The sequence below is a fragment of the Mustela nigripes genome, chromosome 3 (genome assembly GCF_022355385.1).
Source record: "Mustela nigripes isolate SB6536 chromosome 3, MUSNIG.SB6536, whole genome shotgun sequence".
In the NCBI taxonomy this organism is placed as follows: domain Eukaryota; kingdom Metazoa; phylum Chordata; class Mammalia; order Carnivora; family Mustelidae; genus Mustela; species Mustela nigripes.
The window spans coordinates 194,873,624-194,895,534 of record NC_081559.1 but is presented as its reverse complement, the minus strand read 5'-3'; the positions used below and the strand labels follow the sequence as shown (position 1 = coordinate 194,895,534).

At 47.9% G+C, this 21,911-nt stretch overlaps 1 protein-coding gene across 11 annotated transcripts in view; it reads left to right on the top strand.

Moving 5' to 3' along the window:
* Nucleotides 1-21,911, top strand: part of PTK2 (protein tyrosine kinase 2) — a 247,182-nt gene that overhangs the window by 73,373 nt on the left and 151,898 nt on the right. For 10 of the 11 annotated variants that reach the window (XM_059395226.1, XM_059395223.1, XM_059395224.1 and 7 more), the window contains 2 exons: nt 8,397-8,623; nt 18,476-18,642. In XM_059395226.1, coding sequence (XP_059251209.1) covers nt 8,429-8,623; nt 18,476-18,642 — 362 coding nt within the window. In that variant the 5' untranslated portion in view covers nt 8,397-8,428. Of the gene's footprint in view, nt 1-8,396; nt 8,624-18,475; nt 18,643-21,911 lie in introns of those variants that run through there. The other variant, XM_059395227.1, reaches the window with a different exon arrangement.

Sequence of the window (21,911 nt, the reverse complement as noted above, 5' to 3'; positions counted from 1 at the left end):
TTGTGATCTCTCTCTCTGTCAAATAAAATCTTAAAAAAAAAAAAAAAAGATAAAGGGAAATGTGATTCTTAGTTTTAGGGTGAAATATAGCACCATTTGGGTTCATAGCTTTAGTTCTAGGGTCCTTGCTAGAAGTTTGAGGGATGGAGACCCAAATAGGCAGTTGGACAGACTGTTGGCTCACGTGCTTGTTTTGGAAAGACAGGGGAAGGAAACAGTAGTCAGAGGGCAGAGAGTACTGCGACGGTCGCTGAGCCGGCCGGTCGACTGAACCAACGTAGGTTAAGGGTGTCTACTGTCTATTGCTTGTGTAGAGTCAGTTGGGTTATCTGGTTGGAGTCTTATAGATTTGTCAAATCCAGCTGGACTACTGTTTTCATGGTACCGGAAATAGTAGAAACACCAGACCCGCCTGCTGTGTCCGGAGCCTCCAGGAGTCTCCTTTCACCTCCTCAGGTGTTCATACAGGCTTCAGGCCTGATCAGTGTGATTTGATTGGAGGTGTCTACAGAGAAAACCCCCTTTGTTTCCATAGCGTGCTGAAATCATGAACAGCCTTGAAGGCCTATCTCCTGGAGATAAAGATTTTTAACTTTTAAGCTTTAAATGGGAGGACGTATGCCTGTTAGAGCCGTCAGTGCTGCCACTGAGCACCGAGGTGACTCCCATAACACAGTGACCAGAAGTTTAGAAATCCAGGGGCGCCTGGGTGGCTCAGATGGCTGAGTGTCCAACTCTTGCTTTCTGCTCAGGTCGTGGTCTCGTGGGTCGTGGGATCAGCCCTGCTGTCAGCCCTGCATCCTGCCCCAGGTTGGGCTCCCCACAGAGCAGGGAGTCTGCATGAGATTCTCTCTCTCTCTCTCTTTCTGCCACCTCCCTCCCCTTCTCTATCTTTTTCAAATAAATAAATACATCTTTAAAAAGTTTTAGGAAGTCCAGGACAGGATATACCTAAATTATTTTTAATATTCTAACTTGACAAAGCACTTGTATACTTTTGTTATTTTTTTACAGTGCAAAAAATGAGAAGGATTAAAAAAAGTGACAAGGGTTTATCAGTGTAGGAAGTTCCTATAATATTAAGAAGGGAAAAGATAGTTTTCCTTCTGGATCCCAAGACGGAATCTGTTTAACATATGTTTTAGGAGTTTAGCTAATTGGATATATGGAAAAGATTATTTCTGATTGTTTCTAGGTTTTACTCCTTTTATCAGGTAAGGGAACAGATCACAATGTTGGCCAGTAGTCACCCCTATGTTTCTGAGTTTAAATATGCAGAAGGAGGGGCGCCTGGGTGGCTCTGTTGGTTGAGCATCTGCCTTCAGTTCAGGTCGTGATCTCCGGATCTTGGGATCGAGCCCCGCATCAGGCTCGGTGGTGGTGGTGGAGGGGTGGTGTCTGCTTCAGCCTCTCCCCCCTGCCCTTCCCCACACTGTGCTCTCATGTTCTGTCAAATAACTAAACAAAATCTTTAAAACATAAACAAAAACACACAAGTTAACCTGGCAATTCACAGACCTGTACCCCTGAGCATAAAAATATATGTTTATAAAAAATAAAAAATTAAAAAAAAATACGCACACACACAAGTTACACACTTAACACATGTAACTTTAGATTTAAAACCTGCTTATCTCAACAGCATTTTGTCAGTATGGGTTTTATAAATATCAGATATGTTTAAATAGGCTGAACGTAAGTAGGACTGCTCATAACTCAGCACAGTCGCACTCTTTCTATTTTGCCATTCCCCATTTCCTTAGGATTTTTTTTACATCTCCAAAAATTACTCATAGTTACCTTCAAGGTCTCAATATTACCAATCTTAGAAATCAATTTAAAGTTGATATTAAAGGCTAATGTTGAATATTTTCATCAGAAATACAGCATGAGGGGCGCCTGGGTGGCTCAGTGGGTTAAGCCGCTGCCTTCAGCTCAGGTTGTGATCTCAGGGTCCTGGGATCGAGTCCCACATCGGGCTCTCTGCTCAGCAGGGGGCCTGCTTCCCTTCCTCTCTCTGTGATCTCTTCCCTTCCTCTCTCCTACTGTGATCTCTCTCTGTCAAATAAATAAATAAAATCTTAAAAAAAAAAAAAAGAAAAGAAATACAGCATGAAAATTTTTATAGTGATATCTCAGATAAAGTAAATGATTTACATAATTGGCCATATTTTCTGAAGTCAAAAAACAATCTGTTTAATAAAAATATTAGTTGAATTGTTATACAGACAGTCCGTGCTGTGCGTGGCTCCAGTATGCACAAATACCAGTTTCTGTGGCTTCAGTGACACCAGTCCTCAATGGCATGGTTCAGTTGTAGTTCACACATAAGTCAGCTGGGAGCCGCTGTGTACGGTGCGAACTCAGTCTGCAGAGCACTACAGAAATGACAGATGTGACGTGTGACCGGTAGCCAGTCGCAGTACCTCTGTCCCGGTCTGTTGCTGACGGGCCGCCCTGCGTCTGTGACTCAGTTTATACACAGACAGCAGATATGCAGTCGTGGTGCCTTCTTGTTTGCCAGTGATCAACCCCTGTGACATCTTACAAAAATGGACTGTCATAGGAGGGAATTGGGCAACAAAGATGAAATGCAGAGTTGAAGCAGCAAAGGGTCGCCCAGGAAGTGGAATGGAACGTGCTGAGCACCTGTGAAGCCGGTGACTCCCGTGGAGCTGGGGCAGCGGAGCCCTCGGCTTGCCTACAGCGGCCCTAGGAACCTGGGGACGCGTTGCATTAATCTGGCCCGTGGACCCAGGAGTTATTTCAGGTTTTAAGGCCTGTGCTGGAGTTTGGGCAGGCTCAAAATGCTGCAGCTGGAGATGATGCAGACGCAGAAATGCCAGCAGCACGGCAGGAAGTAACTAAGAGTGCTGAGAGTGTGCACACACGCGTGGGTGTGCGTGCGGTGTGACAGACACTTCCTGCACCGTGCAGATCGCCATGCGGGGTTCTGACTGCGAGTCACAGAAACAGGTAGTTGACTGTAGGAAGGTCGCCTTTGCTGTGGAGCCGGATTTGCTAATTGCGTAGTCAGAGGAGCTTCGTAAATAAAGGCGAACTTACTGACGAAGAGAGTTGTGGCAAAACAGAGGATGTTCTGGTGGACGTGAACCTGGCAAGAAAGTTCGTTATCAGACGTGCTTTCGCAGATGGCTTACGACACTGAACGTACAAGGGATAAAGTGCTGGATGCTGACTCGAAACTTAGAAGGGAGTAGGACAGTTTGGCCAGGCATTGGAAAGATGCTCGCTCCGTATCCTTAGTCATGGAGTGGGGGGAGGACAGAGGCAAGTGCTGTTCAGGCCACGTGGGCAAGTCATCGTAGGGCCCCACACTCCTGTGTGAGGCGAGAGCCACTCGTGCTTGCGTCCGTTGGAATGCATGCCATACCGGTTATCTGTTGCTGACGGCAAGTCATCCCAACACTGAGTGGCTAAAGTAACAAGAATTATTTTGTTCAGATCTGCAGTCTGGACAGGGCTCGACAGGGACAGCTGTTTCCGTGTGGTGGGAGCTCGGGTGTCACAACTGGGAGCCAGAGGAGCCCCCCCGGAGGATGGCTCAGAAGCCTGTGCTGGCTCTTGGTGGGAAGCCCGGCTCAGGCTTCGGTTGTCAGAGCTCAGTTCTTGGGCTTCTGGAGAGCCTGTTGGTTGGGTTTCGTGAGCGAGTAGCCCAAGAGAACCAAGGGAACCAAGGGAACCTGGTTTGCCTTTTCATACCTAGCGTAGGATGTTTCTTAGGCTGGTCAGAAGCCCCCCCAGACTTGAGGGCAAGTAACGTAGCCTACACCTGTTGGAGAGACAGTCAGGACCAGTGTTACAGCTTCTTTGGGAAAATACAGGCTGTCACATACTGATACTATAACATTAAATATCTAAGTAGTGTGAGCTCTTCGTTAAGTAAAATCCACGTAGGAAATTTAGTATATTCGGGTTAGACTCTGTGAGAAGAGAAACCCAACTCTTGTATGGAAGGAGAAAGTTTTTACACCCATCTAGTTTGGTGAAGGGTTTACTGGAACTAGGGTCATCACCAACTCCTTAAAAATTCTCCAAACTTGTTTATGTCTGAAGGTGTTTAAATTGAGCCGGTCAGTGTGTGTTCTTTGTTGCGGCCCTCCTGTCTGGTGGACAGCGCGAGTGTTATTAAAGGGCCGGCGCCTTTCAAGCATCCCCAGTTCGTGGTCTCAGCGGATCTTAGCGTGTCAGAGCGAGGATCATCTAGAGGACTCGGGAAGATGCTCCTTTCCCTCTCTCACATGCGCTGTGTTACGCGGGGCGTTTACCTCGGACTGGGGGGTGAGGCCCAGAGTGAAGCCCAAGGTTTGTCAGCACATGGTTTCCTCCCACCCTGACTTGGGACTTCTTTCAAGAGCTGAAAAAGTGTCTGTCTCCTGTGTAAAGGGAGAGCTGAGGCTCCGGCAGTCAGCAGCGAGGTCAGCGTTGCCGACGCAGGAAGCCCCAGGCCCCCCGCACAGGGCTGTCTGGACTGGGGCCTTGGGCCGAGTCCCGGGGCCTCTGGTGCTGAGCTGATGGCAGCGCTTTCTCTGCGGAGACGTGTGTCCGCTGCTTCCTGAAGCCCCGTGACGGGTTCTGCCGTGGACATCGGGCCGTGGAGGCGTGTTGCAGTAACGTTTTTGGCGTGGCTTATCCCTTGGCACGCTCCGTGTCGCCGGTAGTGACTTTCACTGCTGGGATGCCAGTTCCTCGGAGCGACTCTGGGGATGCGGGGTTGCCTGTCAGGACGCAGCTGCACTGTGTGTGCATCCCGCTGTCCAGCCCAGGGAGCGAGAGAGAGTGTGGAGTCGACCAGAAGTGTCATTGATTGCATCCGACCGCCCAGCAACCTGGCCGCATTCATTCTTAATTGTAGCAGTTCACCCGTATGTTATTCTCAGAGATTTTCTTCACACGTAACCGTGCAGTCTGGGAATAGTGATACTTCTCTTCCTTCCTTCCCAGCCCTGAGTTTTGCCTTCATTTTCGCCCATGGAACCTGGCTGGGAAGCCTTCCAGAACGGTGGCGACCAGAGGTGGTAGTGGTGGGCACCCACCCACTCATTCTTGTTCCTGGAGGCGGGGCAGGGGCTCTTCCCAGCGCTATGTAAATTAGGTTTAATGTAAATACCCCCTTCAGTTCAAGGAAGCTGCTTCCTGTTTTTATTGTGCTTAGAGATTTTATCCTGAGTGGCTGGTAAACTTGGCCAGATGCTTTTCTGCATATATCAAGACACCTGTGGTTCTCCTCCTTTCTGAAATCTGGTTGGTTATATTGACTGGTTAAAAAAAAAATTAAGAGGGTTTTTGTTTGTTTTGAGAGCTGTTTTAGGCTTGCAACAAACTTGAGGGAAGGTCCAGGGATTTCCCCTCTGCCCGCTGATCTGGTACCGTGCACAGCCGTACCGTCGTCAGCACCCCCAGCAGAATGGTGCTTGTGTTATACGTGGACTTACCGATCACCTGAAGTGCACGATCTGCTGTACAGTTCACTCTGGGGGTGCACACCCTGTGTGTGGACAGATGTATAGTGACATGTGTCATCATGATACATCATACGTACTCTTTTCACTGCCCTAAAAATCCCTTGTGCTCCACATTCTCATCCCCGCCCCTCCTCCCCAACTCTGCATCTACTGAAATTTTACTGTCTCTGTGGTTTTGCCACTTTCAGAGTGCTATATAGTTGGATTCACAGAGTGTGATCGGCTTCTCTCAGTAACATGCATTTACAGTTCCTCCAAGTGTTTTCGTGGTCTGGTAGCTCATTGCTTTTTCGCACTAAATGTTCATTGCTGGGATGGACCACAGTTTGCTTACCCTTTCCCCTGCTGAAGGGTGTCTTGGTGGCTTCCATGTTGGCGGTAGGAAGAAGGCTCTTGCAAACACAGAGTGCTTTTTGAATGTTTAACTGCCTTTGCATTCTTCTGACGAACCCCTCTTGGTTATAATACGCTATTTAAAAATATTGTGTGATTAAATTTGCTGATTTTTTAAAAAGATTTTTGCACCCGTGTTGATAAGAAAGATTGATTTGTACGCTTCTTGTGTCGCCCTTGTCTGCTTTTCTAGCGTTGCTTTGCTGGTCTCGTATGGTAAGTTGGGAAATGTCCCCTATTTGTTCAGTAGAAGAAGTTCTGTAAGATTAATATCATTATTCCTTAAATTATTGGAAGAACTCAGATATTCCTTTGTGGGAAGAATTTTAATTACAGATTGACCATTTTTAATGGAAGATGTCTATTTCGGCTTTATGTTCCTGGTCTCGGTTTTGTACACCAGCAGTTTATAGTAGCTTAAGTTGTACTTTGCAAAGAATTGTGTGTGCATCTCAGGGTACCTGGGTGGCTTCGTCGGTTAGGTGTCTGCCTTTGGCTTGGGTCATGATCCCAGGGTTCTGGGATCGAGCCCCAAGTCAGGCTCCCCACTCAGTGGGGAGCCTGCTCCTCCCTCTCCCTCTGCTGCTCCCCCTGCTTTCGTGCTCTCTTTCTCTCTCTCTTTCTCAGTTAAATAAATAAATAAAATCTTTTAAAAGAAATTGTATATGCATCTCAGCTTTCATGTTCATTGACATACAGTTCGTGACTTTCTCTTGTCAGTATCTGATACTCAGTCATCACCTCCCGTTAAGAACATCCTCTTCTCTGTTCTGCTTCATCCTTGATGGCGTTGGTTTCCACCGGATCTTTTTCCCTTGGTTAGTCTTGCTAGATGTCTGTCAGTTCCATTATTCTTGTCAAAACAAACCAGCAAACCTTGATTTTGTTCAACTGCTAAATGCACTGTGAGATGGTGGATATTTAGATCACTAATTTCCGATCTTCATTGCTAGTACGTGCATTTAGGAGTATAGATCTTGGGGACTGCAGGCTGACTCAGCAGGTGGAGTGTGTAACTCTTGATCTTGGGGTTGCAAGTTTGAGCCCCAGGATGGCTGTAGAGATTACTTAAAAATAAAGTCTTTAAAAAAAAGTGAGTGTGGATTTTAATGGATTCACAGCACTGTCTGCATGTAGCGCCGATCTTTCTTTTAATTGCATTGTTAAATTCAGAATACTCTGAGTTTCTTTTTGGCTAATGGGTTACTTGAAATACGTTGCTTGGTTTCCAGACAGTTAGGGATTTTCTAGTTGTTTTGTAGTGGTCCAGCTTTAATGCTAGACACAGAATATACTTGAGTAACATCAGTCCTGATGCTCATGGCATCCTGCTCTTCACCCGGCCCTTGGCCGGTTTCAGTGACTGCCTCCCGTGCACAGGCAGTGAGCGTTCCCCTGCAGACAGGACTGGGCTGGGGCCTAGAGCTTTCTGTCGGCCATGCACTTGTGTCTCATGTCCTGGGCCCGGGTGGACTCCTTGTCCCTTCTGCCTGTTGTCAGCCTCACCAGCTTCTAGAGGCTCCCTCTGGGCTTGGTTCCAGGATTGGTGACTGTCTTAAGGGGACACCTACCTAGCAGAGTATGTGTCCTACTCACCAGAGTCCTGGGGTCCCCACGCTTCTCACTTGATCTCTCATGGCCAAAAGCTCAGCTGCTTTGTGTCTCATCGGTGGCTTTTCTTGGATCTTCAGGCTCTTGAAGGCCCAGAATTGGCAGATGTCCTTTGGGAAAAGGCAGCTGTTCAGTGTCTCTTACGTCTCCATCTGTGTCCCCTGCTGTCCTGGTTGCCTCACAACATCTCGGACTCGAAAACATTGGGCTGGTTTTTAATCTGACTTTTCTGAGTGGGAGTGTTCGTCTTGGCCAAACTACCCCCACGTTCAAGTGGGAGTCCTCCTGTCACACGGACGGACTTGGGTTGGTTCAGTTTTGTTTTCAGCTGTGACTGGGCTGACTCTTCTGCTGAGGCACTGGCTAAGCGGGAGGGCCTGGCTTTACCTCTGGGGTTTTCAACTCCAGGGCCGCGTGTGTGTCCTGCCCACTCCCGGAGCGTTCGTTGTGTGAGGAGAGAGCCGCAGCTCAGTGCGAGGTTTCAGATGGAGGCAGCACAAGGAACGTACTTGGCTTTCCTGGGAGATTTCCCCCCAGATTTAAAGGCTGGGATTTTACAAGGGAGGACGGTGAGGGGGTATTGTTCATAGATGGTGAGCTTTTGACAGAGCTGAAATAGGACCTTTCAATTTGTCAAGAAACATTTAACAAGTATTTGTGACGCTGCTGTGAATTCGCTGCCGCCGTGGGTGCCGGGGAGCAGGGATGGTCCCGGTCAGTCAGGTCTCCGCTCTCCTGATGCTCCCCTGATGCTCCCCTTCTGCGTGTGACGTGACCAGAGGGAAGAACGTCGAACAGTGTTGTTAGTATGAGGACCAGCATGCCACGTTTTAATAGATTTTAACCACATTTTAATAGATTTCAAATAAGGTACACTGACCATTTTTTTTTTTTTTTCTCTTCTAGAGTATGACAGATACATAGCATCTAGCAAAATAATGGCAGCTGCTTACCTTGACCCAAACTTGAATCATACACCGAATTCGTGTACCAAGACTCACCTGGGCGCCGGCGCGGAGCGGTCCCCCGGGGCAATGGAGCGGGTGTTGAAAGTCTTTCATTACTTTGAAAACAGCAGCGAACCAGCTACTTGGGCCAGTATTATCAGGCACGGGGATGCGACTGACGTCCGGGTAGGTACATCTTCCTGGAGGTAGCGCCATGGACATTTAGGTTAAATAAGCATGTAGGTTAATGGCACAAACCAAAAAAAGATAAAAATTTTTATTCCCGTATTACAGCAATGTTACCTTTTGCTTTATAATATTTATTCATGTAATATGTGACTGACCAGAACTTTAAGTTCTTAGGAAAATAATAACTGAACCATATGTTATCCATATAAAGCTATGCATGTGTTTCTCTGTCCCTTTTTTTAAACTCTTTAGCATAGAAGAGAACACAGTAATTAAAATAACCTCTAATACTTAGGAAATAAACTATTTTCTAGAAAGGGAATCTTGACGGTATCTGCATGTCCCCAGATAGGATAGATTCTTCAAAAACTGACTGGGTCCATATACCAAACACTTGCCAAGGTTCTGGGGCTGTCAAGGGTCCCTGCTTCTCCAGCCTCCTGTCTGCTGGAGGGGGGCGGGGGACACCTGTGGCCTTAGTTGCAGGGCAGACAGAGTGTGCTTCCCCGGCGAGCCTGGGGGCGAGGAAGCCTGCGTGATGCTGCGCGAGGCTGGTGGCCTGTGGGCCAGGAGTGGTGAGAGGCGCGAAGAGCCCAGGTTGCTGGGAGTCGGCGCGGTGAGCGGGCAGCAGCGCGCTCTCAGAGAACCGAGTTCAGGACATCAGTTTTCAGCAAGTGTTTACTTTGTCCACGTGTTAGAGAACCACTGCTCCTTCCTTCCCCTCTACCTACTCCCGTGTTCATCTCTAGGGAGGACAGTGTCCAGTGCCAGGATGAACAGATGTGTCTGTTCCCCCTTTCTTTTCGTAACAATGAAGCTAATTCATCTGCTCCTCTTTAACTTATATGCCTGAAGTACTTTTAGCAAATTAAAGGGATAATTTCCCATTATCTCTATAATGTTGGAGTCCTCGTTGTTCAGGCGGATTCATTATTCAAAGGTGAATAATTCATTCAGACTTAAATATGTATTAACATCTGTTCATGTGCTGTAGTTGAATGTAGTAGTCTCTTGTTACAAACTTTTTATGAAGCTTGATGGCTTTTCCTAATTTTCCTGTAGTTTTGTTTTACATTTAACCTTATAAACACAATCACTTGGTAGCAAGGCCAGCAGCTGGTGTTCTGTCTTAATGTTAATTGGAGGATTTACGATGGAGACAAACCTTGCAAACGTAGAGTTTATGGGAAGGCTCTTAGTGTATGTTCTAGTCTTTGTGAATTTCAGTTACAGTGAATGAGGAAGTTTGTTAAAAACATTGCATCAACCTTAATAAACTTCTGAGTATTCGCACAGGAGGTGTGCCTCTCAGAGATATGAATTTGACAAGACATTTAGCAGATATTCAAGATTGATTATATCCGAAAATGCACCTTGGAAAGGCTCCACGACAAAGGTGTTTTGGTATCAGATTTACTGCACACAAGAGGATCCACATCAAGGAGAAAACCAGTGATCACCGGGCACACGTCAAGCCTGTAGCCAATGTTACAAACTTATCAGACATGAAAAGCATTTATGTTGTGAAGAAGAAAGCCAGATTCACATACCTGAGTTATGAGAACATATTTGTTGAACTTTTATGAAGATCACTACAAGCACATCCATGTAACTGAGACCTGGGTGGTTTTATTTCATAGTAATTGATAAATGTTTGAAATTTAACAGCTCCCATCAGTTGATGATTTTTCAACTTGAGGCAAAGAACTCTGAGGTGGCATTGATTGGTTCGCGAGAGCTTTTCCTGTGATGGAAGCTGGGTGTGATTCATGACCTGCTTTCATTTAATGCAGTGACATTTGGAAATGCAGTATTTTACTGTGAATTAATGGATCTGTACGACTGAATGAAATAGGACCGAAGCACATGTCCATGCCGTCTTTCTCCTCAGGGAGCATCACACAAGGAACGATACAGACCAAGGCACGCGCCTGTGTTGTTAGGCAGGAGTACAGTGGAAGGAAGAGGGCAGCCCTTGAGGCCCGGTGACCTACGGCCGAAGTGGGGGGGTCGGAGTGGAAGTGTGGGCACGTGGCAGAAAGAAATAGACCATTCAGTAATGGTAGCAGAGAAGAAGCCAGGCCACCCAGTTTCTGCAAAGAGATGGCTTACTGTCGTCCACAACAACGACGTAGTTCGATTCCGACCCTCACTGCCGCGCCACCTGCCCCAGTAGCCAAGTGCAGCGCTCACGCGCCCGGAAGTAGGTAGTCTCAGCTGCTGTTTTCTCGGGACAAACACAAGGTTCTGCAGATGTAGTGTGGAAGAAGAATGTAAAATATCTCATTAGTAACCTGTTTTGATTGCCTGTTGAAAAGACCATGTTCTTGACATCGTAGGTTAAATAAAATGTTATTAAACTTGAATTGATCCATTTCTTTTTACCTTTTTTTTTTTTAGAAATTTTAAAGTAACATACAGCTTGCTTGCATTTTTATTTCTGCCAGACAGTTGCGCTCTGTAGAAAGTAGCGATCAGAGAGACTGCCTGACTCGGAAGTACCGCCACCTCTGGGGGCATTGAGAGGCTTATTTGCAGCAGGAAATAACTGGATTCTTGCTGCAGTTCATAACCGAGGTTTGATCTCTCATGCTGTGCTTCGTAATTTTGCTCCTTTCACATGTATGTGCTACTCCTATTTAGTTAATTTCAACGTTCGGTTCTTGAGAGGATCCCCAGGACCTCTCAAGAGGTTATAGGCAACGTGTGCCAGGCAGCGACAGAAGAGGCTCCTTTGTGAAGGGACCTGAGAGTCTCGGGGGCAGGCCCTGTGACTCAGAGTCCGTCACCGGCCCACGTGGCCACAGCTGTGCGGGAGGAGGCCCCGAACCTCCTTGTGGGGGTCTGTGAGACGGGTACGGGAGCACCTTCTCTCTTCGCCTTCGGCCTCAACCCATGTGACTGCGCAGGCACCGCCTGAATCAGGTGCAGGTCATACCCCCAGTCCCGATTCCCGACAAGTGCTGGTGGGCTCGCGCATCCTGCCCTAAGGAAGCAGCAGCCCACGGACGCAGACACCCCTTACCTTGGCCGTGGCTTTGGCCCCGGGTCGGCCTTGTGCTCCAGGCAGCTCTGGAGCTCAGGTTGAGGTCAACCCTGAAGCACCAAGGTTAACCTATGCCAGACTATATTGAATATGAACGGTCATCTAGAAACATGGTAGTGGTACTTCGGAGTCGTAAGAGTTACAGGAAACTCCAGATTCTAGCAGAGGACTCCCCTGCTTGGGAAACAGAATGACACTTACTTCTGCAGTGCTGGATGCAGGACTGGACAGTGTCTTCTCAGGGCTCAGGGAAGGAACTTGTACCTCAGAAGTCTCCCACACAGACTGCTCGTGAAGATGTGGAACGAAGGTATTTTGTAGAGAAGTAGGGTGTAGGACGTTAATACCACAGGCTCTCTTTAAGAAAACAGTTAGGAGACTTAATGGATCTGACCCGGGAGCCCAGAAGGCAGTGCTGGAGGGATGTGGGCTGCGGCCTGCGTGCAGCCCCCTCGTACCTCTCCTCCATCGCCGTGGCCTCTTCAGGCTGTGACCAGCGTTTACTCCAGCTCTGCCTTCTCCACACCTGCCCCCTGTTCTGACTGGTCTCCCTCTGAACTTGGGACCTGTGCCACCCAGCTGCCTCTGCCCCTCTCGTCTGTCTCCGTGCTTCTGACTCCGAAAGGACTGTCTGTACGTCCATCTGAGGGCCTCCCTTCTTTCAGACACTTAGAATCACCTATTGCTCCTCCTTCGCTTATGCCCCGCATCTAATTCAGTAGCTGTTTGTGTCCACACGGTTCCCCAGATGCACCCAGAATCCACCCACATCATCTGACCCCTGCTGCAACACCTTCTTTGAGCCACTTGGTCTCCTGACATCCCACCGTCCCCCAGGGACACCTCTGTCTGTTCACAGTCCAGCAACAAGGTGGTCCTATGAAAAAGCCAGAGTGTGTCACTCCTCCACTCAGAACCTTCCTGTGGCTTCCTCTCTCGTGGAGGGTGAGTGTTCAGGTCCTTCAGAAGCCCCTGACTCTTCTCTCCCTGTCACATTCCACAGCCTTCTCTCCTCTGGCTCACTCCCTTTGACTTGCTGCTTCCTGGGCTGTTTCTCCAACGTGCCGGTCTTAGAGTCATTAGCTCAAAACCTCCAGCAGCTCCCCATTTCTCTCAGAGGAAAGCCGAGTTCCTTCAGTGGCCGATGAGAATGGGCTCCTTGTGGCCCATTCTTACCCAATTTCTGTGACTGCCCTAACACCCTCAGCCTCCCAGCCCAGGAGGGCTCCCTCTTTTCCACCTTTTCTGTTGCCTGTCACCCCATTTTGATGGTGGCTTCTCCTTGAGTTGTCTTGTCTCTTGATTTGTTTACTCTTTTATTCTCTGCTTTCTTCCCCTAGACTGAAAGCTCTGTGACAGCAGGGGCCTTCCTGCCTCCTGCTGATGTCCCTGGCATCTTCAGCAGGGCCTCACAGGCACAGCATCTACCTGGCAGATCCCCATGGCAGGGACTACACGAAATCCTAGAGGAAATGGAGTATTTCTGACAGAAATGTAAATTAGGAACATTGGTTGCAGAAGTACCAAGTAGTAGACTAATAATCATAAAAGAAGTTGAATTGAGAGAGATTACACCTATCAAAAACCATACCTGGGCTTACTGATAACTTCTGTCAGACCTTCAGTCCTACCTTGGTACTATTTTCCTTAAATCACAGGGTCTAAAACAATCCATTTATACCGAGACATCACATCTGGGCAGGGACCACATGATGCCACTGAAGATTAAGTTGCAGTTGAGTTGTTGGACAGTATTGTTGGCACGTTCAAAGTATCTATCTTCACGTTTACTAATGGGCCCAAGGCCCTTTTCTGACTGTGCAGTGCACTCGGAAGTTTCCATGCTCGTCCTGAACCTTAGAGCAAGGTGATGGGATTGCGTGAAGTTGCGAGCGGAAATCAGTCCTGTGGCTTGCTAAAAGGTGAATGTGTTTGGATTGGGACTGTTGTAACCGAGCTGGCAGTGGGAAGAATGACAGTGGAGAGAAACATTCTGATCAGTTTCAAATCAGCTTTCTGATCGGGGTGTGTAAACACGTGAACGGTTTGCGATTCTGTGAGTTGGTGGAGTCGGGAGCTCTGTGAACAGAGCTGTGCTGTGCTAGCAATGGCTGGTGGCTGTCGGGGAAGGCACCCAGCGGGCAGTTTCCCCTGAGCTCAGCCGCAGATGGCTGCCTGGAGGCCTCTGTGTGCAGTAGCCCTGTGGTCTCTCCCATGGTCGCCAGGGCTTATTGTTAGGTGTTGTCACTGATGCCTTCTGCGTGTCTCCATTTTCAAATGTAAACTACTTCTATCTGCTGAGGATCCGGTGAATGTGCGTTTAAAAACTCGAACACTGATTACTGGTATTCAGATAATTTTGGTGCAGGAAAGGACTACAGAGATTTTAGTTAAATTACTCCTTTAATGGAGGGAGAGTGTCAGCCAGGAAGAAACTAGAAAGAATAACCTTAAGGAAAAAAAATGGAGCCCAAAGCAGTGTTAAGAAGATTTTGTGACTGCACAAGCATGAGGAAGTTAATTCTCTGTCACTAGACCCACAGAGTTGGTGATTGTGGCAGGCAGAATAATGGCTCCTGAAGAGGGCCACGTGCTAATCCAGAACCGGTGTATACGTGACCTTCCATGGCGGATGTGACCAAGATGAAGATGACCTTGAGATGGGGGAGATGAGGAGCTGCAGACCTTTTCTGGCTGTGGTCAGAGGGAGGGGGCCGCGGAGGAAGGGTCAGACGCAGCACTGCTGGCTTTGTGGATGCACAGAAGAGCCTCTGGTAGCCGGAGAAGGCCAGCCTAGAGCTTCCAGAAAGCAGCACTTCCCTGCCAACACCTTGATTTTAGCCCAGTGAGACCCATTTCAGACTTGCGATCTTACAGAAGTGAGAAGTGCGCGTTTGTGTTCTGTTAAGCCCAGAAGTTTGTGGTCATCTGTCAGAGCAGCAGTAGGAGGAAGGACTTTGTCGTTGTCCTGGAGGACTTCGGGGCCGACTTCAGGCTGAGTGCCGAACCAACAGTGGTAGCAGTTGGCTTCCTTACCTTGAAGAGCATCTGAAAGAGAGACACAGACCAGGAGCCGCCGGACATTGTAGTGAGCAGATCAGGAGTGATGACTGCACCCGCACTCCTGGAGGAAGTAAAGAGATGAGCGCTGTTAACATCACCGTGCAGGGTGTCAGATTGCTCTCGCGATGAAGGAGCCTGGCAGGTCCCTGAGAAGACAGCTAGACAGAACAAATGTCTCCTGCGCTCTGGTTGCCACCTTCCCCACAGACAGGCCGTGCTAGTGGATGTGTTCATTATCACCTCTCTCCTAGACGAAGGCTTTGGAGGGTACGGGTTCTGTCTTACCCATCGTATGTAGGCTAGAGGGTGACATGTTCACTCACCGAATGAGTGAGTAATATTCAAGACTGAATGGACGACAAGGGACAGTTTGCAGGATTTCTTTCTACCAGTTGAGAGGTCATTATTTCTTTCTAGAGCATTGTCTAAAAAATAAGTGACCAAGGTGACCAAGCAAAATCATAAAAAGAACATTTAAAAATGAAATTACAGCGTCATCTTACTAGTATATGACCAGGAAAAGGTAAACTGGAACAACAATGAAATGCCCTGCCCCCACCCCACAGTCCATCACATTGATTAGACACTTGGATTGATTTTATCTGGCACTGGCATGAGATGAAGGATAGTCTCGAACATTATGTGCCAAGTATCATTGCTCTAGTTTCCCTGGTGGCCATACTTCCAAAAATGCCACCTTTTTAAGTTGCTTTTGATCCAGTGCATCTGTTTTTGAGCAGTGCTGCCTGTGGGTGCGTGATACCAGCTAGAAGCTCGTTGGTAGTGGTTCCGCACACATCTCACTTCCGCTCTCCCCCAGAGCAAGGAAGCCAGCGAGAAGATAGCTGTCCACTCGGAAGAGAAGGGCTCTGGAGGCTGCGCGTTGTCTTCCTGATAAGACAGAAGCATGGTGCCTACACTGGCTAGGGTCTTTCACCCCGAATCCTTTTCCTGTGAATATCTCATGTCAGAATTAATCAGGAATATTATATATTTCCTAATTCTGGGATATGATATAGATGAGTAAAGGGATATTTCAAAGTAGCTAAATGTAGGTTTATATACTCTGGGTGGGATTGTCCTGGGACATCAAAGCCAGGTTGAGAAATTTAAATTTAATTCAGGTGCCATTAGTGGCATATTGTAAACCCTTGTCCTCTTGTGTCCCTGGAGGTCCTTTTCTAAACGTGTGTGTTCCAGAAGTAATAACGTGTGATACATGCGCACATTCCATATGGTAGTACTGCTGGGGTGGTTTGTTTTGAGTGTGCATTCCTTACTAAATATTTAGTCCTCAAAGTTACTTTTCAGTCACGCAGAACCAAATATTTAGTTTTCGAAATTATTTCCGTTCCTCAGTGTGTATACCGAGCTTCAGACATGTACGTCCTTGCGTATCCGTAATCTTGGCTGCCACTCGGGCTGAGTCAGCGGTGAGATGTTGAGAAGTTCTAGAGAGGTAGGACAGAACACAATATGGACGCATGATGAAAAAGTGAAACAGGAACTGAAGGGGAATGTCTGTGTGTTAATTCCTATTAATACTTTAGTGAAAAGTGAATGTTAGAGCGTTGTATCAGGAGGAGCTCCTGGGATGGGAGCTCTTTGTTCCACAGCACCAAACCCGAGGTCATTCTGGGTGTCTTCAGGTGGTGGGAGCAAGTGAATGGACCGAAATTCTGTCTATCCCACAGGACTCCCGTTTGGGAGCCTGCTTTTCCCCCGGGCTCCACAGTTCTGGAATAAGCGTCTGTACACTTGCCCCTCTGCAGGTGGGCACCTGCATGCCCATTCCTTGAGGGGTCATGAAAATAACCTTTGCTGGGGGTCCTCAGGGAAGGCATCCAGAAAGGTGGGATTTCTCCCCGGCTGTTGATAGCACATGCAATGGTCAGAAACGGTCTGTGCCCAAAGGATAGACCCCCTGAGACCCGTGGTTGGGGACAGATGTGAACTGTGGCTCTAACAGGAGCGAGGGGACTGTGGAATCGGCCAGCTGCCAGGGAGCCACTGCGGAGTGGAGAGAAGATGCGCTGAACCGGAGCCTTCGCGAGGGCAGCGGTGTCGCTGTGCCCTGGGCGGCACACTGGCAGAGCTGGGACAGGAAGACAAAGCACTTTTGTGGGGATCTGCAAGAGGCGCCAGCGCCTGTCCTGTGCAGCTCAGAGATCCGTGCTGTTGGCAAGGAGAAGCTAGAGAAGCTGCCTCTGAGGGAATTGCTAGAAATGGAGGTCTCTCCCTCTCAGCAGATCCCCTACACCGAGCCCACGAAGTGAAGATGGGGCGGGCTGGGTGTCCGCTCCTGCTGTCCCTTGGCTGAGTGCCCTTGGGTAGACACTGGCTGCAGTGTCCATCACGGTGTCCCCATCAGAAATTCTGGTCCTGGAATCTGAAAGCCAGGAAGGACACTTAATGCCTACTTCAGTTTCACCCAGACTTCTGTGGGCTGCGCACATCCTTCCTGTCCCACAGAGAGCTCGTCTGCTCTGCGGAGTGGCCTGTGACTCCTCCAGCCCAGTCCTTTGTCCTTGCTTTCCTCCTCCCCTGTCACTCTCCCATGCCTGATACACGTCCTTCTCCTGGGATCCAATAGTCTGAAAGGGAGGCTGGCCATGGGCAGGTGCCATGTGATGCCTTTGGCGTGGACACACTGAGTCCTTGACAGCGTTTGCATATACAGTATGTGTGCTTCTCTTTTCTCAGGAATAGGGATAGGAACATCCTTGTTATCGACAGCATCATGTCCTAATATGGAAATACTTAGTGTGCGTGGAAACTTTTTAAGGCGTGTCTTGTATTACAAGTAATAGGATACCTTCGGTTAATTGCTAATTTAAAACAAAGCAGTGACGATTTCCTTTGGCAGTCCTTTTCCTGTTAATATCAGCATCGTTACAAATTATGAATGGCCTGAAGCATGGAGAAGAGTGCAGAGGACTGTGTTTAGCACACCCTCACGTGAGGACGCAAGTGGACTGTTGGATTCCCTTCTGAGGCCCCATGTGTACTGCCCATTGACATCCGTGTACACGTGTGACTTCCACAGCTGGGCGGGCACAGGTCAGGACTCTGGGCTGCTGCTTCCCTTTCCGAGTCCCAGGATGAGCTTCATCTTGGCGTGGCAGCCTTCCCTTTTGCCTTCGTCTCTGCACTCAGGGCACATGTATTAGGGGCACTCGGCCTGGGGACTGTTCCGGTTGCCGCACTGTAGTCCATAAAGAGCACCTGGCAGGTGGGGCAGGCTCAGCCTGCTAGCTTCTCCTGCATCATCAGTATCACCAGAAGCGTGGCCTTCATTGTATGTTCCTAAGTGTGCTTCCTAGGAAATGACACTGCACTTGCAGCCTGGTCTAGAACAAGATGTTATCCTGGGTTCAGAAAGTAGAACCCTGTCCTCGGGTCTCATACTCAGCAAGTGACGTGCAGAGGGTGGCTGGAATGCTTTGTCAGGTTTTGGGGATGGAGCAGAGGTAGAGCTGCAGAAATGTACATTTCCATGCCTTGTTTATCACTAAAAAAAAGGGAAGAGCCTCATGTGTTTTTTCAAAACTTTTCCTTGTTCATAAAAATACTATTTGAGAAAAAAAGACTCCTAAGAAAAATTAAGTAATTTGTTTAACTTGGTTCTCTTTTACCAAAGATTTCTGATAATTAACTAAAAGAAATGAACATTGCATTAATTTTTAGCATACAGTTTTTTTTTGTTTGTAACAGTCATTTTTGTGGGGGGTATGTTTTAGGGCATCATTCAGAAGATAGTGGACAGTCACAAAGTAAAGCACGTGGCCTGCTATGGATTTCGCCTCAGTCACCTGCGGTCAGAGGAGGTTCACTGGCTCCATTTGGATATGGGTGTCTCCAATGTGAGGGAGAAGTATGAACTTGCACACCCACCAGAGGAGTGGAAGTAAGATTACATACCTACTTTGGTGTGACTCACACTTGATTTGTTTTGCATATTAAATCACACACAAGAGGATGAATGTCTTTGCTTAATTTCCATATTGATTGTAATTACGACTCCTGTATAAATAAAACTGGCTGGTAATGATTTAACCAGTGATCTCTTCTAGACTTCTGTTCAGTCTGCCTTTGTGGCACCACCGACTTGGGACTGCCTGAGCTTCTGATGGGCTCAGTGGAGACGGCCTTGGGCTCGTCACACTTCTCTTGTCAGGATGCCTTTGTTTCAGCCTCGGCTCGAAGAGCTCAGGTCCTCATTCCTTTCCTTTCTGTCCTGTTAGCATCCTTCTGTGCAGCAGGACTTCGAGAGCCCGGCGGAGACCACACCTAATTATCTCATTAACGGGCAGCGTGGTTTGCTCCATGGTGCCAGGTAGCCTCCGGCTCACCTGAGAAGAGGGGGTGTCTGAGTGACGTCCGTGCACTGCAACTCAATTAGGCCGTGACTCGTGCTGACCTTAGTGAAACTGACACAGTTGAAGGTGAATTAAAAGACTTCTCTGATTGCCCTTTCTGTGGTTCTCTCCCCACAAAGATAGTAATTTTTTCCACTGTGAAGCAAAGCAGCATGTTAGCAGGAAGCTGTTTGTGTGAAACACTAGAGTGTGGGAGAAGTTGGACCCCGTGCATGGTGCCCTGGTGTTCATAGACGCAGCCGCAGAGACAGAGGCAGTTGTGGAGGGGACAGTGCTCAGTGTTGGTCACTCTCAGTCCAGCAACCTAACTGATTAGAAGACACATTGAAAAGAAAAACCTGCGGAAGTTAATAAATCTCCTGTTGAATACACTCAAGTCCTGGTTACAGTTTACCAGAGAAACGTACTTGTATTTCCAGTTTCCTGGGCCGCCGGCACAGGCCGAGCTGACAGGGTAGTCCATGATAAGGTCGTTGGGTTGGCTTACTTCGGTGCTGGCAGAGATGTGACCTCCCACTGTTCCATCAGTCAATCAAATAAGCGTTTCAAAGCTAAGAATACCTAAAAGTTACTTTAAAATGCCGCAGGTGTGTTTATTCAGCACAGTTCTGTCAGCTGCTTCATTTTTGTGGCTGTGTCAGAGGCGTACTCCTGTAGGATGGTGCCCCTAGTGCTCGGTAAGGTGCTGTTGAACGTGGACCTCTGAGCGTAAAGCTCTGTTTCTGTTCTTTTAAGCCACTTTATTTTGCTAAATTTCAAGTAAAGTTGAGCGGCCTCTACTCTCTTTCATGGAGTCTGAACCCTCATAAAGCAAGGCAAGCCCAGCCTGGGCGAGATGGAGCTTTGCCCAATGCAGTGCCGAACCAGACAGATGTGCCGAACCACAGATGGAGGTGGCGAAGGTGATGCCACGGCCGTGTCACTGGCACCCAGCGGCTAGAGCCCGGCGCCAGGCCAGCTGCATGCGCCTTATAATCTGTACATTTGCAGCTCGTAAAATGTGTGTCACAAAGCTCTCCCCAGTCTTAGGAGGTAAAGATGGAGGAGACAGGCCACAGACTTGATTTAAGTTCCAGGCACAGAGAGAGCTGGAGACACAGCTTCGGTTGAGTATAGCTGACTTCGTAGCGAGGCTTTTGCGTAAACATGCCCGTCGCAGGAGGACTCCTGCAGTCTTAGCTCGGGGGGCGGCGTGGCGGGTAGCATAGTGAAGGTGCATGGACAGTGGGCTGAAGGTGTAGGTGGTCCCTGCGGGTGTTCCTGAGAGGGTCAGGCTTCATACTGCCTGTCCGTGCATGCCAAAGGAGCCGGGACTTAAAGGGTCAGTAAGGAACAGGAGACTATTGTAAAAGAACCATGTAGATTTGAAAAAGGACCAAACACAAGTTCTAGAAACCACTGGGTGGGTAAAACAGCTGATATAGCGGAAAAATTAGTAAACAGAAATGTGGATCTGAGAAAATCTTCCCAAAAGACAGCACATAGAGATCAACATGTGGAAGGTATGAAAGCGCATTATGTAACATGAGGAATGAGAAAGTCAACCCATTTCTGCAAGGGGCTCTCAGAGCTAGTAGAAGGAATGAGGAAAAGGAAATATTCCGAAGAGGTAATGGCTGAGAATTTTCTAGAAGTGGTGAATAGCATAAATCCTCAGGTGTAGGACTAACGTAAGATCCCAAACGGGGTTAACAACATGAATCTGCACATCGGTAGATTACAGTCATATCATGTACAAAAGAGGAAGAGATGATGCTAAATGCAACCAGGGAAAAATTCACCTTTCTCCATGGTTTTCTCCAAGCGGTGAGAAGTCCCGGGCAGCCCACATCTGTCTGTCAGATGCCGTTACCGTTCAAGAGGGGGGTGGCACAGATACTGCCCTCAGAGAGTTCACTGCCAAAGGAGCCTCCTACAGACACATTTCAGGAAAAAGGATAGTGGTTTCTGAAGGAGGGTTTCAGATGCAAAATAATAAATAGATAAAAATAAGCATTGGCTCTAAGAACAAATAACAATAAGAACCGATTTTTTTATATTAAAAAAGTAGAACCCAAGTGGTGGCTGCCTGTCAGAAGAGAGGTGGTCAGAATTAAAGCTCGGTCAGCCACGTTATAAGGGTATGTATAAAAAATAAAAAATAAAATTGCATATTAGGTTATAAAAGCAGTATAACCTAAGCAGTAGGTGGGTGAGTAGGTGTTAGGGAAACAGCAAGAAGAGAAGGAAGGGACTAGAAAGCGACAAAGAGGAGTCCCAGACGAGACTTTGGAAATAAGCTCAAGCAGCCTAACAGTTACTGGTGAGAGATGTTGGTGTGTGACCAAGAAAGAGAAGCCAGCTCTCTGCTCTTTATGACGGGAATCTAAAACAGTGATGTTGAAGACGTTTTATGTAACTTACAGGAAGAAACATTTTACCTTAAGACTCAGGACACATGCACATGTATGTGTTTCAGAACCATTTACATATAGGTCTACACACGCACTTGATAAAACCATATCCAGCCTCACTAGTCCACTGAAGTCCACGGTTTCCATCCAGAGGCATCCGGTTCGGTTTAACTTCATTTAGAAAGATGGATGGTCGGCAGGTAGGTGGATGGATGGACAGGTGGATGGATAGATAGAAGGATGGATAGAGATGACGGATGGAGGGACAGGAAGATGGATAGATGGGTGGTGGGTGAATGGATGGAGAGATGGATAGATGGATGGACGGAAGGATGGATGGACGGACGGATGGATGGATGGATGGACGGACGGATGATGGCTACAGAGAGGGATGGATGGATAGA